The sequence below is a fragment of the Salvia miltiorrhiza genome, chromosome 5, assembly GCF_028751815.1.
Source record: "Salvia miltiorrhiza cultivar Shanhuang (shh) chromosome 5, IMPLAD_Smil_shh, whole genome shotgun sequence".
NCBI classification, from domain to species: Eukaryota; Viridiplantae; Streptophyta; class Magnoliopsida; order Lamiales; family Lamiaceae; genus Salvia; species Salvia miltiorrhiza.
The window spans coordinates 5,672,165-5,690,095 of record NC_080391.1 but is presented as its reverse complement, the minus strand read 5'-3'; the positions used below and the strand labels follow the sequence as shown (position 1 = coordinate 5,690,095).

The window sequence follows — 17,931 nt, the reverse complement described above, 5'->3', positions numbered from 1 at the left end:
CTCCGGCTGCAACTCTTTGGGTGTTGCATCAAATAGAGATGTAGACGTCGGGTCTTTGGACCATTGATTCCGAATTTTTCCGGAACATGGTCTTCGCCTTTCGATCTCCTCCATTCTTTTCTGGATATCACGCAAGAGGGTTAATATTTCCTCTTGTTTGAGTGATATTCTGCTTAGCTCCATCGGTAGATCGTATAGCTTGACGCCATAATATTCCACCGTCTTCTGGATCTCCCGCAAGTTGACGTTGTCGGAAGAGCTTGGCTCGATCTTCTGGTAGCCTGGATAGACTACTCCTGCTTTGTCTTTTGGGTCCATTAGTCGTGTGACTGATGGGCCTCGTCTCTGGTTCGTTCAATCGCCGTTCTGGTGGCGGCGAGTCCCATGAGGTTCTCATGGTAGAATTGGATACTCGTGATAATATCACGAATAATCTCGACATCTTCTCCTCGTCGTAAGTTGGTAACGAGGGCTCGATTATTCCAGTTGAGTCCGTCAAGTAGACGGGTCATTTCGCTCTCCAAATGTTGGAGAGTGTTCCTGTATGGTACACATGTCGGACACTCGTCCGGATCCATAATTTTCAATGGAGTCTCCTCCCACATGGGTTAATAATACTCCCTCCGTCCACGAAAAACATGCCACTTTGCTTTCGGCACGGGTTTTAAGAAAATGTGAGTAAAGTTGGTAGTGGAGTAAGGGTCCCACTTTAAATGTGAGTGGAGTTGTGTGGACCCTACTACTAAAAATGGAAGTGGCATATTTTTTGTGGACGGACGAAAAAGGAAATTGTGGCATATTTTTGGTGGACGGAGGGAGTAAAATAAATTAAAAATAATATAATTCCTCTATAAAAACCCGCTCTGATACCATTTTGAGAAGCGCGGGATCAATTTGAACAATTACCAATTTTAATCATTTTTTGCTTAACAGTACGTGGCGTTGTCTCACAGTCCAGACCCAGTTTACCGAAGTAACCTATCGGGCACGAGGAAAGTTTCCAGCCGATATACTAGTCAAGCTTAATTAGGCAAAAGATGGGAGATAAAGAGAAATTAAGTATAAGGGTAGAGATGGTATTTCACCATGAATTGGGTATTTTTCATAGATGTTTTATAAGGGTGGATAGATTTGATAGATATATTATAAAAATGGGTATTAAAAACCATTTGCCCTTATTTATTTGCTTTCACAAGAGCGACGACCTGGTCGCATCAGGTTTACTATTTCACCTACATATTTAAATTTGGTAGTTAATATTATTACGTATTAGTAGTGATGCCGTCTTGATATATACACTTCATGATCTAAGATTGAAGAATATAAATATAAATAATAAAAATATTAAAAAACTATAGGTAATGAAGACCCAAAATGATGCATCTAATGTAAACACTATGTACAAAAATCAACCCCGAGATTTTCCGACCTCCACTTCTGCTCTTGGCAATCTTTCAAGTAAACGTTTTCATGAAATTCAAACAAAAAAAAAGAAAGAGAGAGAGAATATTAAAGTCTTTCTAATCCAAAAATTCCAGAGGATCGAGAGAGACTCCGTCAAAGCCATAAAGCCCTAGCTTCTCTTAATCTCGGCACCAATTCGCCGGAGATATGAGCTCCCATCACCTGCTCCAGCCCTCCGAAAAGTTTTCCGCCTACGAACACGGCCGGAAACGGCGGCGCGGAGCCGACGCCGCCGGCGATCCTCGACAACTGATTAGTTACATCGCCTTCGTTCTGCTCGTCGACGTCGAGAATAGTCGGATTGACGCCGTGGCCGTTCAGCAATAGCTTGACCACGTGACACATGCAGCAGCCCTTCCGCGCGAACACCACCACCGCGTTCTCCGCCACCAGCTTTCTCAAATTCACGGCGCCAGCCACGGATTCTCCCCCGGATTCGTTGTCTCCCGGCGGCGGAATGGCGGATCCGCCGGCGGAGGCGGCCGGGGGCAGCAGGTTCCTGTAGTGTAGCGCCTTTTGCATGGTGAGTGGTAGTTAAATGAGAGAGAGAGAGAGAGGAAAGGGGGAAAGAAAAATGTGAGTGGTTTGGCCTATATAATAGGGAGGTGGGGAGTAGACTCTAACGTCAACGACTGTGACGCAATATAGGACGTCAGGGTCACTGTTCACGACGTGTCACTACGTCATTTGGCTGGAGGCCAGCAGATTCCAAGTAGCAACGTCCGTTTAGATGACGGCAATTCGATACGGTCAATTGGTGATTAGTGATTTAATGAATAGAATAATGATGGCGATAATTGTTTTAGTTAATCTGCTGGTGCTAATTATGGACTGGTGGAGTTTTCAAGAGCGTGATTTAGCAACTAAAACGAGTTAAAATGGGTTGGGTCCACCGACCACGGACTCCTCATTATTTTATTTTATAGCCTATAGATAATACAAACTCATATTTGTAAAATAAGATAATAATGTTATATAAAGATGGGATTCTTTATCAACTTTCGAATTTGTAATTATCTTGATCCTGCAGAAATTTTACAAATGCTCTATTGTAGACTTGGAGAGTTACATAAACTAACTTAATTTTATCAATTTTTGCATATTATTTTTATTGCAAATCATACTCCCCGACCACAAAAATAAGTTGTAAAGGAAAACGGTACAAATTGTAAAAAAATTATTACTTCCTCCGTCCCAACAATGAAGTCCTCTTTCTTTTGGGCACAGGTATTTAGGAGAGTTAAAATAGATGTAAAAACAGTAGGAACCACATAATTAGTGCTTTAATTACTATTATTTTATTTCTTAATTAACACCCACACACATACACTCAATGAGAGAGCAGCCGCCTCCTCCGGCAACTCCGCCGCCAGCCTCCCTCTGAAATCCGGCAGCCGCAGCGGTTAGCAAGGCCAACCACCACCGCACGCCCAAAGCCGCCAATCGCCTCCCCCTTTCTCCTAACCTTCATCTCTCTAAATCACACTGAAACTCTAGATCCCTAAATCTGCCCCTCAAGCTTCGATTTCCGGCGTCCGCACCTCCGTTCCCTAGCTCCCCCCTCCCTCTTCCCATTGTTCGGCCGGACAGCAGCAACTAATAGCCATCGCCGTTGCCGCCCTGACTCCCGACTCTCACCTCTCTCCCCCGACTGACGCTCACACATCAATACCAACAGCACAAGCCAACACAACAACACCTCTCTCCGCGAACCGCCGCTGCTGTGCTCGATTTCCGGCGAGGCAGCAGGACCTCCACCTTCGTCGCTCCATCTGGAATTCGCCGTCGCCGCTGCTGAGGGGCCTGCGAGTCGCCGCCCTTATTCCTGCTGAGAGGCGGTGGAGGCAGTGGGAGATTGGAGGCGGCGGCGCCTTGCCGTCGCCAGGAGAGGGCAGAGCCCTGGTCGTCGGAAAACGGGCGGCGAGGCAGGGGAGGAAGAGGGCGGAGGGAAATCTAGGGTTTGCAGTGGTGGCGTTGGAGGCGGTGCAAGAGGATGGCGGCAGAGGCGCGAGGCGGTGGAAAGTGGAAGCGGTGGAAGGTGGAGGGATTGGAATTTGGAGGTGGTGAAAGAAGAAGAGGAGAGAGGGGGCAGATGACGATTTGAGAGAGAAGAGAGACGTGAGGAGAGAGAGAGAGAGAGAGAGAGAGAGAGAGGCAGGTGGGTTGGTTTGTGAGAGGAGAGAGACATAATTAAATCTATTAATTGTATCCTAATTAATGCTAAAAAAAAGGAAAGGGGACTTGAATATTGGGACGACCCAAAAAAGGAATACGGGACTTGAATATTGGGACGGAGGAGTACCTTATTTGATTAGTAGGGAATGGTACCATAAATTAAAAAAAATAGAAATAATTAGTGAGAGAATGAGGGCCCACAAATTAAAAAGTGGTGGATCGAAATGTTCAAAAAAAATGGTGGACCATGAATGACATTTTTATGGACGGACGAAGATGATAAATTAAAACATATTTTCATAGACAATGATAAATTAGAACATATTTTCGTGGATGAAGGGAGTATTGACAGAATTTAATAATGTCAATTTCATATTATTGTGGACACCATTAATTTTTTTTTATAAGTTCTAGCATTCATTACAATCCTTTCAACCATCATTTATTCCGGCTTAATTACCTACTTGCGAAACAAACCACCTCTATATATAGATCGGTACATATACTTGATTGAGAATCATTGAATGCAAAACAGAGTGAGATGTGTTGACAACTGCGGAGAGTTTTCTTAGTAATTTCCAATTATCTGATCTCATTATTCTATCGATTTGAATTTCGAAACAAAATTATGACTGATTAATTCAACAGTCACAGTAAATTAATACTCAATTTCTGTGAGAATGACGCCCTAGCTACTCCGCAATCTTTAATTAATAAGTTGCTTCATGACTATTAGGAAATTGCACAACATCACCTCATTTTTCTTGATAAATTATGTTTAATCACACATTTTTCATTCCAAGCAAATCTCACCACGTGGAGCATATATGTCATGAGATCATCTGCTCACAGTTGTTTACAACTTTTATTTTCGTATGATATATATGGACTAATTTACATAGTAATTCTACACGTTACATGTGCACTAACAATGTGGTGCTCCTAAATTTATGCAAAATAGAGGAGAGTTAGGAAGAAAAGCATTGAAATAGAAGACAATTAAATTTGATGAAAACAATGAAATTGAAACATATGAAGATATTGATGAATGAGTGGCATGAAGGAGCATGGAAAGGTCGGTTACAAAAACCATTAAAGCATAGCATAAACGTGTGGAGTAGAAGTGGACAAGAGAGCAGAGGTTGGTATAATGTTATCTTCCTCACTCACCAATTATTCCTCAATGTGACTTTCCAAGAATTTCATAATTATATTTTCTGTAAAAAAGCCAATTCACATTTGACAAGTCCTAAACAATTTAAGGTCTGTTTATTTTGATGAAAAATAAGAGAACACCTATGTTTTCATTATTTTTTTACTATTTTCACATATTTATTGATAAAAAAAGTTCTTTGAATATAATGAAACGACACCCTTGATAGTCAAAACATGTTTAATTCATATGGGAAAATGAGACATTGCTTATTCTTGCTTTCACGCGATTGTCCTTTTCTTAATGGAAAAAAAATAAAAAAATCTTGCGTCACTTAAGCCTTAGAATTTTGGTAGTACTATTGTATGTATATATCTATGAAAAACCGCAACTTCAAAAAAGAAAAAAAAGAAAAAAGTTTGTCCGACTCTTTTTTATTTTTAAAAGAAAAAGAGAGAGAAAAAAAACTATTCTCAAATTAGGTTAATTTGATTCATTGAATTGAATATGCCTTCATAATTTGGGCTGAAAAGACCTTTATTCACTTCGGTAGCCCATCAAGATTTAGAGCATCTCCAATGCATTGGTGCTTAGAGGGTGTCTTAGAAGGTGGACCCCATTTAAGACACACCCCTCTCCAATGCATTGTGTCTTAGATGAGTGCTTAAATCTCAATTTCCATAAAATTCATATTTTTACACTTTTATTTTTAAAATTCATATTTTATTAAAATTAAAATTCTACATTACAATAATTTAAAGACATAATTTAAATACAATAAAAAAATAAAAATTACAATAAATTTCTAGGGCTCAATCGGACCAAAACGAGACCAAATGTGCTTCTTCAAGTCCAAAATGAGGCGAGCATGCATCTCCGCATCTCGCATGGATGCTTGTCGTGCAACAAATGCACAAAAATCCGGCGGAGCACCGGCACGAGGTTGAGATGCGGCGCTACTCGAAGCTTCGTCGGCGTCTTCTTCCCACTGTGTTGCGTGCTCGCCTTCATCTTCGATGATCATGTTGTGCAAAATGATGCACTGTGAACATGATGTCGCTCATCTCCTCCTTGCTCCAAAGACGCGATGGGCATTTGACGATTGCCCAACGAGCTTGAAGGACGCCGAAGGCTCGTTCAATATCCTTGCGAGCCGCTTCCTGCATCACTTTGAACCTCTTCCCCTTAACGATACGCAAAACAACGCACGAGGCATGCGAAATCGGCGGCGGAAGACGTTGTCGGGGTAGATCGAATTTTCAGCAAAGTAATCCGCGTGCAAACGTAGAGCGCCGGCTTCACGGTCCCGATGAATGTAGGCCTTCTTTGCCACTCTTCGTCGCCGACGACGAGGTTAATTGCGCATTCGGATCACCAATAGCTTGAACAATTTGATTAAATTCTTGCAGAAGATTGAAAAATTCTTGAGCACGTCGCTCATCCTCGTGGCTTGATGAAGAGGAAGACATTTCTTATAGAGAATTTTTGATGTGGAGATGATTTGTAGGTAATAAAATGATTGGAATTAAGTTGGGATATATATAGGTAAAGTGAAAAAAAAAATTATTAAAATCTCACAATACCGTTGGCTTCCAACGGTCAAATTTAAAAAAAAAAAATTCAAACAACTCAATATTTCAAAAAAATAGAATTTCGATTTTTTTTTTTTAATAAATGGGGCGTGTCCTCTGGACGCGCCATCCATTTTCTCTCTTCGCCCCGGGTCTCCACCAAGACACGGCCTCGCACCTGGCTGTGTCTATACCGCAGCCACCCTCCCAGCGACCCGCGTCGATCCTCCCTTAGCAGCGAGCATTGGAGATGCTCTTAGTTGTCTTTTATTTTACGAGAAGCTCAATTAAATGAAATTTATGTTGTTAACTTGTGCACATAAATGTATACAAACTTTTATGATACTTTCTCCATCGGGTTCACAATGAATCTTTCGGGTTCAATATCGGGTTAGGTCTGGGATTTAATTATGTTTTTCGTTGTTCTAGTTTTGAAGTGAATCACACATTCTTCATATATATTAAAGATAAATGATACTAAACCACAAGCTTACCTTCTGTTTTAATTTCATTAGATCATTCGCTCACTGCAACTTTTCACTTTTTCATGTATAATATGTTGTTGTACATCTTGAGCTAGCTACATTGTAGAACCATCTTTTTCATTTCACATTGACTATATACTACAAATAAATTCCTCTATAATGAACTCTTCTCCAAATGTATCAATTCCATCAATGGCTTTCATCATCCATGTACAAATAATAACAATAATAATAAAGATGAACTAAAGGACATGATCCAAAAAAATAGAGCTATACAAATGGTGCAGCCTAAGGAAAACTACACTCTGCTCAACTCGAAACCTTGAAAAGATCCGGGCTTGTGACTGCTGCTGCTGCTGCTGCACGTCTGATCTCTCCGGTGATTCCATGGGATCATCACTCGTATAATCCAAATCCACAGACAGTGAGGCATCGAGATTAGCAAAGGAGGGAGATGATTCCACCGATGCATCCAAGGAACGCGTGGCCAAGTCTCCTCTCCTCGCAGCCAAGTTTCTCCTAGCTTTGGCGCGCCATCTCTTGAGCCCTCCAACCACTTCTTCAGGGAACACAGAATTTCCCATGGAACTTCCCATCTGTCATAACACAACTCCTTCAATCAGAATATGCCCAAAAACATCAACCTTGCTTCACCTATACATGTTTACCTGAGTGACTAAAGCGTATAAAGGGAGAGTGACATAGCCGCACAGAATGGGAATCAGCACTCCCATTGCTATCCTAATCACAATATCTTCAGTTTTGCGGTGGAAGCACGACCTCAGTCCAAACTTATACTGCCATCAACAACATTCAAATATGTTGTCAGTGCTCTCAAGAGAGACAGAGAGAGAGACTTACTACTGATCTGATACTCACCCAAGACCATGAGAAGAACGCCAGCTGAAACGAGTTCTGCACAAACGAACATGAAGTATTCATAATTTGACGGTGGAAAAAGCAGATTAGCTAGATGATCATGATCAAGAAAATGAGCAGTACCTGAAATAAGACTAGGTGCATGAGGTGGAGAAGGAATTTGGGGCGATCAAACCAGAAGAAGTGATCACTTGGTCTAACAAGCAGGGTTCCTCTGATTACATGGGACTTATCACTAGTGTCCAAGCACATTTTCGTGATGATACCTTGTAGCTTAGTGCCGGCAATCAGCAGTATCTGCCACAAACAACCAATCAGTAGGCCGTTTATCGGATCAAAACATGATCATCTATCTTCATATCTTAATCTTACCACTAATGGGATGAAGGGGAGCCACACATAGTTATGGAATACTGCATTTAGAAGAGGTAAGGCAATTAGGTTTAAGCAGAATTAGCTTTACCAATCTGCAGTGTTGAATTGTTGAAGCCTTACCATATGCATTGAAGAATATGAAGAGCACAGAGAACACCCAAATCCAGAGACTGCAAAACAGAATAGCTGACATTATTGAAGATAAAATTCCACATTCATTCATTAGATTAGCGGAAGGCAGAACAATTACCGCATGCCTACCGCCACCTCAAAATCTTTTTCGAGTGCTCTCTTGAGATATTTCTGGAAATCAAAGGTGTTCCCTTCAGCAAAATGAGCCTGCATAAAACAATTATAGCCAAAAAATAAGATGACATTCTGTTATGTTGCACAAGTGAAACCAATAAAGTAAGTACCGTGATGAAGCCATGTCGAAGAGTAGAGTAGTCTACTTTGTAGACGGAGCCGAAGAACTGTCTAAGAAAATTAACCTGCCAAAAATTTGAAGAACATCCAACATTGATCCAACCATAAGCAATCATAAAAGTTAGTAGTTGATTGAGTATTATACCGGCAGACGCAACAATCTGTGTTCACTCCAATATCTAAGATGCCTTCTTCCAAATGAGGTTTGATGAATGAACTGGAACCTCCTTGGATCTATACATTAAACAAACGACCAATCAAAACCAAAACCAAGTTGTTTTGTTTGACTTATGTAGGAAAGCAGGTCAAATGAATAAAGTTACCGTTTGAAAATTGATATTCCAAAGTCCTAGTTTCGGCCTCCCAATGTTCCCATGTCTTCATCTGCGTACGTAAACATATAAGAATAGATGAGATGAGATGAGATGAAGACTGTATTGAAAAACAGAGTTGAAAGGTCGGAATTTTGTACCTTAGCGGCGCCAAGAGTGAAGGTGAGTAAAGTGGACAAAACGTGGAAGAAAGCCAAGAAAAATATCAAGACCTGAAGTTCCTGCACGCCAGCCCTCGACATCAACGACATCTTCCCCTGTATTCCACAACCATCAATCATCCAAACAAAACACTGCTAATTAACAAAGATGAGAGAGAGAGAGAGAGAGAGAGAGAGAGAGAGAGAGGAGTACATTTTGTTCACATTTAGGTTCCTCCTCTTCGTCAGTTGTGAGGCTGCGGCAAGGAAGAAAAGATTCGGCAGCGCCTCTGGGTATGCATATGGTTGCAATTGGCTTCTCCAGCATCACCAGCGAGAACGAGATAAACCCCAAAAGCAGCAAGTCTGCATAAATTAAACACCAATTCATTCATCTTTTTTTCAATTTATTTAAAAAGAATAGAAATTAAAAGAGAGAAAAGAAGCCTCCGCTCCTCACCTGATTTGATCTTGTTAAGAGCTTCAAGGAGTGATTTCCTCCTCTTCCTCCCCAAATACTGCACGCAAATGCAAACGACCAACTGATTAATCAGCAGCGTTCATAAACATGAGAATTAAAACATATTAATTATAAGAAGAAGAAAAAACCTTGGATAATAAATGAAGGGCGTGCTCCAAGAGGATGGAAATTGAAATGAGAACGAAGCAAACAGTAGCCACGGCCCACGTCGGCGTCCTCTCAAGAGACGCACTTTCTTCTTCTTCGCCAGCCATTTCTACCGTTGCAGAAAATAAAAGAAAAGAATTAAGGGCCTTTGAAAGGTATATAAGGGAGGGAGCAGCGCCGCCGCGGCGCAGTTTTGTCAAAGGGTGGGGCCCGCCGGATACGGGAGCCATGACGGACCGCGGAAAGAAATTGGAACAAAGTAAAACAAGTCGGGCCGTACGGATCCGAGCAAGTACCAGTAGAATGCTTACACGTGTTCGAAAAAGGGAGGGAACTCTCAAATCCTATTTGCTTTGCCAATAATTTCACCTTTTAAATATTGTAACAATGAGACGCGACGACGTCTCAACATATGAAACTTTCCAAACACACGTACTACTCTTAACGCGTTGCCAAAGGGCTGGAACAGTGGAACTTTCTTTTACTACAATTAATTCATAATACAAGATTCTAAAAATACGTTTGCTAAAATTATTTTTCATTTATTTGGTCTCAATTTTTTTGCATGGAACCCTAATTTTTCTATGGGTGAGAATTTAAAGTACCCATATTGATAATATATCTTACAGAAACTATCCACTCATATAATATATCTTATAAAATTACCCAAAGCACAATTGATGTTGATAGGTTTGCATGATTTTCTGTAAAAGTTCTACACTTTTCTTAAACAAGTATAATTGTGTAAGATAGGTAGTTAAAAAATGTATAAAATCTGATAAATGTGTATTTATTGTAAAGTCACGTCACTTTATAACCCTAATAAAAACCCCTAAGTTTGAAAAAATATGGACACGTTTTGTGTTATAAAATATCAATACGAAGGCAAAAAAATTCATATTTATGTATATTGTGAACAAAAAAAAAATTTAGAAGCCAACGGACACAAAAGCCGTCGAGAAACCCTAGCCGGATGCAGAATCCGCGAGGAATGTTCACGCGCCGATTCTGCAGGCGGCTAAGGTTTATCGGCGGCTTTTGTGCCCGTTGGATTCTGAATTTTTTTTGTTTACAATATACACACATATGAATTTTTTTGTCTGCGTATTAATGTTTTATAACACACAAACGTGCCCTCATTCTTTCAAAATTTTCAAACCTACAGTAAATAATAATGCATGAAAGTGACGTGGATTAGCATTTATTGCCATTTTCTCAGATGTTTGAACAATTTTTAACTATCTTACACAATTGTACTTGTGTAAGAAAAGTGTAAGAATTTTTGCAAAAATCAATCCCCACCTATCAACATCAATTGTGCTTTGGATAATTTTATAAGACATACTGTATTATATGGATGAATAGTTTTATAAGACATATTATCAATGTGTGTGGGTAGATTCTCATATTTAGACTTTTTCTCTGGTAGCTTTCTCTTTCTACATTTTAATCATAATTCTTCAATTTATTTCGCACCGTATTCAATCAACTTAAACATAAAATTAAATGATTCAAATAATTCTAATCTCATTAATTTTATTTATCTCAAACGCCCTTTCAAATATATAAATGAGGATATTGAGCCATTTTTCATGTGTTTGATGATAGGTCCAAGGCTGAGACCGACGTAGAGAGATTGTATGCCTAATAAATGAATGGTTCAATGGATTTCGCCGCAAAATGCATGAAGATTTATATTTAGTGTATGCATGTGTTTCCTAATTTTTCCCTTTATTGCTTATTATATGCACAGCTCCTGTTTAATGATTAATCATTCTCCAAATTTTACAACGCTATAGAATCATCAGTGGCTCGCATATTACTTGGCGTATATGGAAGTATAAGCAAACCTTTCTCCCCTAGTCGACCTCCACGTCTGGACATGACAATTAAAAAAGGAAAAAAATCATTTAATAGAATAGACCCACCACAGTTTCCTCCTAATACAAATAAGACCTTGTGGTCTCCTTGATTCTAGATATAAAAAAAATAAGACGCGTGTTGTTGTTTGATTGATTTTGTATATTTAATTTAGACATTACATATTTTATTAAAAAAGTTAAATATATCAAAATTCATAATTTTTAATTTCTCTATAAATAGAGACAATATTTGTTATATTTATATACATTAAAATTTTATATTCTTAATTACTCCATATTTAATCTATTTTCATTTTTAAAATCCCATCTTTCTCCATTTTGCCGTGGATCTTAGCAATTGAATGAGTAATTTTTCGAAGATTTGTTTCAAGCACAATTAGTTTGCTTGTAATTTCCTATTGCTATATTATTAATATAATTTAGTTTGTGATTTCTTAGTAATGGAGTATTTTTCTATTTGTTGCTCAATTTTAATTTTTGACATTTTGGCATTTTTCTTTATAATTATAAGTCTTTAGTTTTATTTTATTATATGTAAATATAAAATGTTATGGTTAGGTCGCTACAATGGTCATGGATAAATTTTTCAAAATTGGTGTAATTGAGTTGAGACAGATATTGATAATGTGGAAGAGAGATAAGTTAATTAAATATTAAAAAAAAATAGTTGATTGAAGTGATTCGAATAATATGGTAGTATTATGTAATCGATTTTACTTTGTGGGTCTAATTTCAGCTGTTACAGTATAACCGCCGCGCAATAACCAATAAAAGATTTGTTGCATCATAAAATCATTTCACATAATACTACATGAGAATTATAGAAGCAGGCAGTCATGCAAACCAACATTTCCTTTGTTTTAAATTATAGGAGTTTTAAAGAAATCAGAGTTTAGTAGCAATCATGATAAGGTACACAAGTATTATCTTTTCAGATAATTTAGTGTTGATTTACACTTAAAAAGAGGGATACAGGTCAGCGACATGATTTCAGCACTGAGATATTACGATCTACAAATACATAAGTAACCTATCAGCATAATAATACACACATAGAAGAGCATTGTCATCAACCAACTACTTGCAGAGTGACCCTTCTTCCACACCCCAAAAACACAAACATCCCACTCTTCTGATCCTTGCATAAATCTTCAACTAAAAAGTAAAGCAGCAATAACAAGGGATACCGCGACGGAAAGAGCTGCTTTCAAGCCCTGCTACTCACTTCTCAGCCTCTCTCTCTGTGTTTAGAGTGCGATATCAAGAAGCCTGTCTCTCACGGCATGCATGTCGCTTGGTTTAGTACAACTGCTAACCATAACCTTTGTCACTAGAGGAGGTTGGAACAGTTGTTCCTCATTGCTCCCATGACCATAAGCAGAAGCAGATGCAGCGGCCTGACTATCAGCCTTACCAATTGCATTTATCCCCTCGGTCAGGGGGAACCCGAAGAGCCTGCAACTGTCTTTACACATCGACACAAAATTCTGGTTGTCTCTAAATAACGGTTGAGTGAGGAGAGGGCGATGGGTTAGCACCGGTGGGCTATGCGCTTCAGGGGCTCCAGAGGATCTGTATCCATGCTGTAGATTCGTCCCTTGGGCTGATTTCGCATGGTGCAAACTTCTTTGGAATTCTTTGAGAAACACGGAATGAATCCTGATTGCTAGTCTCATGCTTATTCTGATAGCCATGAATGAGCGACGGAATTTGAGAGTTTTGGGGACTTGACTGCTGCAACAATAGTACTGAAGAAGGTGACAATCCTCGAACCATTGATGGTGAAAGGTGGGGACTACCATTGTACTGGGGTGGGGTAGGACCAGCAATTTCCATTCCTGAGCACCTGAATCCCATTAAACACATTACTTGCATTCTTATCCTGTGGGCCTCTTCCATATGACAGGATTGGCATGGTTTCTTGACCTTGCAAGACCTTACGGAATTGAAAGGATTCGCCTACTACAGTTCTCTCCAACGAATTCCGAGCATCTGCATGATGTTGCCTGATGCTGTTTCCGCCAGCATGAAAGCCGCTGAGGCTAGGATATCCCCTAATGTCTGATAGGTGATTCCGGGAAGCTTCAGCTCCAGCATATTGCGAACCGAAAGGAAATACTTCTTGACCTTGCAAGACCTTTTGGAACCTTAGAGGCTCCACAAAGTCTGAAACATCGTTCCCATCTGTAAGAAGCAGCATATACATAAACAGCTATTAGTCTCAAAGAAGCATTTCCCATCCAGGTGGAATGGTAACAAATGGGGAGAAAAACCAAGCTGGAGCGTGGATGAATATGTATGAACCTCTGTGAACGGGAGCATCGGGCTTCACTGCTGGGGGGAAACCTATCCTATTTCTTTTGGTGCCAGGCAACGCAAAGCTGTTGGGTCCAGACATAGGACCAGCCAGTTCAATCTCCCAAGGAGAAACCCTATTAAGGCGATTGACCTCCATATCATCCCATCTAACCTGCACCAATCATGTGAAGTTTCTATTATACTAATACAGCAAAGGATATAGCAACATGGTAGGTTCGACACAGATCAAAACAGAAGAACTTAATTATTTAAGTATCCATCTCTCAAATAGGTTAAACAGGGGAGTACTCAGACCACGATGTATGTCACAAGAGCCTCTAGTCAAGTTTGCTCCAGCTAAAACATAAGAAAAGATAATATAAATATTATATGGTATAAAGCCTAAATAAACCAACAACTAACCAGCAAGCACTTCCACTTTGAACCAGGCCATCTTGCAGGATCCACATCACTGACGCCGACAATGAGGCCGCTGCACCTGCCAAATTGAAATTAGTCCCCCGATACAGTATAAGCATGAAAAGCTTAAAATGTAAGAAACCAACCTTCTCTCAGAAGAATCTTCTGTTTCAAAACGAATTTTGAATCTCATTCCACATGAAAAACTCTGTGTAAGGCTCTTGCAGAACTTGTGATGAGGCACAATAATATCTGAAGAACGCATTCTGCATAACATGACTAAAGATTCAGATGCATAAAGTAAAAAACAAGTATGACAAGACAAGCACACAATCTTAGTAAGAAAAGTAGTTGTTGAAGAAAAGTATAACTATGATCACAAAAATGGCATACACCTGCAACCAAATGAAGATTCAGATGCATAAAGTCGAAAATAGTATGAGAAGACACGTAAATAATCTTAGTAAGAAAAGAAGTTGTTGAAGAAAAGTATAATTATGATCACAAAAATGTTATACACCTGCAACCAAATGAAGATTAACAGCAATAAAGGATTCTGCAAAGATACAGGGGGAAAAAAAAAGAAGAAAAAAACAGTCATAATCACAAAAAGGTAAACCGGTGCTGTGCTTGCAGACACCACTGTTGTCCGAATTCAGTTAAAATTAAAAGAATAAACAATGGAAAGAATAATGGCAGCTTAAACTGATATTCAGCACAGACAAAAAATAGAAAATAAAAACATTCAGTGGACTCTTTATACACGACATTAAGCTTAGGGAACAGAATGGACAATCTAGTGATTTAAGAAATACATCAGCAAAAGTCACCTGGCAACTAATATACCTGGGATTATAACAAATGTCGAACGTCGTCCAAGTGGTAATGGCATTCACAACTGCAGCAATGCCACTAGCATTGGACAGTTGGCTAGTGGTGGGAAGGGTGGTAGCACCACTTTTGATTTGTGCAGCTCTACGAATTCCAAGCCTGAGTTCCCCATCGCCACCTCTGCGACAATGTTCCATTGTAAGAATCCATCAATTTAACTATAGCCTAAGTAAGTGCATGGTATTCCAACCTTAGGAAAAGGACAGCATCCCCGGACACCAGCTTCTTCTTATTGACAAATGCACTCCAACCAGTAGTCAGTAAATGCCTTCGAGGCTGACCTGTAACACAAAAAAATATTGAGATTCTTTTTCTAATATAAAGGGTTTGAATAGCACTCACATGTATTATGACCACCTAATTAAGCGTTATTATTCACCTCTATAGATATGCCGAAACTTCCATTCAATTCCATGTAAATCCTTAGCAACAAGCTCCTGTGAAGGTCTCTGCTGTTTATAATCCTAGAAACAGAACACAACAGGTCAGCATTTAGATGAACGTTGAAATGTAATCAATTTAACATCATTGTAAGCTCAGATACAGATAAATCCTTGGGAGGGGGAGGGGAGGGGGGGGACATTTAGTGTGATTTTGTAGCTACCAGTGGAGGAAAGCAGTCCTCAGCAGCACGGCGATGGAACAGAAAATCCACCATGTGTGCTAGTATCCGATGCGGTAAGAGTTTTACAGAACATGTGGGGTGTCATAGTCTTCACCACACCTTCAAGATCTTCATCTTCGGCCTCAGATTCCATTATGCCTTCCCTCCATTTTTGCTCAATCTGCCGATATGAATTTACTTGATAAAAAATTCCTCTTTAGATCACAGCAGTATCTTGATAATGATACCAAATAAGGCACATCATAATTTATAATTATATTACCCTAACACAGAAAGTTTAGCCTCTTTAAGAAGGCAAAATTAGTCTTTCTGATTCTGAGGAATATTTCCTTGAAAAGAAAAAAATTCACAATCCAATATTAACAACAAATTCATTCCCAAGAAAGATAAGCCAACTAAATTTATCGATTACCAAATGGAGTGGAACCTAAGCAAGTTTCCAAATAATATGTATATCTGGCTAAGGGGTAATGGGGGATATAAACATGGATCCCGCAATGCCTTGACATCCATTGTTTTACTCATTTAAAAGGATTGACGTTTATCAATTTCGAAAAAGGGGAAGCTCCAACACCAGCATTACATAAGAAAATTTGATTTATATTCACAAAAAAGATAGTAGCGTTAGTTAATTAGGCGAAGACCTTAAACATTCTACATTTTTTTTTCAAATTAACATTAATGGCAAACAGAAGCCCAGGAGCAGTCATACAAAAAGAATGGTATTCAACGGTCTGAAGATTATTTTGCCGTACCTGTTGATCCGGAATGAGTGAAACCTGTGCGTACACCTCATCACTAGTTGTATCCGCCTACCAATAGAACCTTCAACATTTCAATACAACTGGCGACAAAATTCAACACCAATTAAGCGAGAAAAAACCGAACCGTACATGGAGTTTAACATCAACAACGCGGCAAAAAACGTGGGGAGGGAGATCATAAGTTACGGCAGGATGCTCAGGGAGGTGTTCCACATGTCCCTGGGGGAAGTAGACGACGGCGCTCCCTTTCTTCGGCAGCGAAATCAGCGGCCCCGCGCATGCGTGCCACAGCTCCATAGACACCGATGGCATCGACGACGACGCCGTAGCCAATTCCAAGTTCCCGGACGCCACCGACGATGACGGCGAACCACAGCCCGACGCCGTTTCATCTTCATTGTTCACAGTGTTCAAATCGATCAAACCGTTCATCATATTCAAACCCTAACCACCACAAATCGGAGAGAATTCCGAGAATTAATAGGGAATTATCAGCTGCTGCGAGTTTCTCCTACTTTCCATATACAAGCATATAGAGCAAACAAAATGTGAGCTTACATAGAAGAGAAGGGGAGAGAGAAAGAGAGGATACCTTTTTTAAACTTAGCAGCTCTGCATTAGCTTTCTCTCACTAAAATGGGACTGCCTTTCTTCACTGTACATCAAATCAGACTTTATTAACTCGTGTATTTAAGTTGTATTAATACAAAAGTAGAAATATTTTAAAGGACGCTACTCCCTATTCCACAAGCCTACGTACAAGATATCTTTTCTCGTAATTTAATAATATAAAAAATTTGGATAATACTAAATGAAAAGGCTTTGATCTTCGATATACATTTATATAGTGGTATAATATAAATATGCGAGGCCTGCAAGTGGCAGCGGCAGCAGCTGCAAACAGCAGCGCTGCAACTGCTGGGCGAAGGAAACAGCTACTTCTGATGATGTATGTGTGTGGCAGAGAGTGAATGTGTGAAAATAAAATGGAAAACTGTGTGTATATATATATAAAAACATAATTAGATTGTATTGGGCTACTCAGGGCTATAGATACACCCAACTGTATGTATTGATTGGAGTGTAGCAGTGTATGATTTTTGGGAGTTAGTTGAGGGGTATGGGGGTTATGTGAAGGGGACGAGTAAGAGGAAATGGAGAGAGAGAGAGGAGCTCTCTGTGTACAAAAGCCCCCTTTATTTTCGGGGGATGTCTATTCTGTCCCCTTCCACTTCAACAAATCTCCCTCGTGTCCCTTTGCCTTATTTAATTCACTTTCTATTTATTTATTTTTAATTTTCATGGCAGCTGCTTATTTAGTTTTAATAGTTGACCCATATAAGAAATAATTATTTTTTAAAAAAGAACTCTATGGCCAGATGTTTGATCTTTGTTTAATTGATGAAATTCTAGAGGGCAAGT

The 17,931-nt window shown here is 39.5% G+C and overlaps 2 protein-coding genes and 1 pseudogene across 2 annotated transcripts; all 3 read right to left on the bottom strand.

The window, feature by feature from the left end:
• Positions 1-1,313: 1,313 nt before the first annotated feature.
• On the bottom strand, positions 1,314-2,051 carry LOC130985455 (monothiol glutaredoxin-S5-like). The gene has a single exon (XM_057908441.1). It carries the CDS (start codon positions 1,984-1,986, stop codon positions 1,558-1,560), a length of 429 nt encoding a protein of 142 aa, XP_057764424.1. The 5' UTR covers positions 1,987-2,051; the 3' UTR covers positions 1,314-1,557.
• Positions 2,052-6,997: 4,946 nt separating this feature from the next.
• On the bottom strand, positions 6,998-9,768 carry LOC130985454 (MLO-like protein 12; annotated as a pseudogene).
• Positions 9,769-12,348: 2,580 nt separating this feature from the next.
• LOC130985453 (auxin response factor 3-like) lies at positions 12,349-17,653 on the bottom strand. Its single transcript, XM_057908440.1, is given in 14 exon segments — positions 12,349-13,094; positions 13,096-13,318; positions 13,320-13,695; positions 13,816-13,981; positions 14,233-14,308; positions 14,376-14,495; positions 15,076-15,240; positions 15,311-15,401; positions 15,500-15,584; positions 15,725-15,757; positions 15,759-15,905; positions 16,501-16,557; positions 16,639-17,020; positions 17,102-17,653. Coding segments are annotated over 13 exon segments (2,181 nt in total). The 5' UTR covers positions 16,945-17,020; positions 17,102-17,653; the 3' UTR covers positions 12,349-12,758.
• Between the last annotated feature and the right edge of the window lie 278 nt (positions 17,654-17,931).

Excerpts from the sequence above, each read along its gene's own strand:
- LOC130985455 (XM_057908441.1), bottom strand. The coding sequence starts at position 1,986 with ATGCAAAAGGCGCTACACTACAGGAACCTGCTGCCCCCGGCCGCCTCC.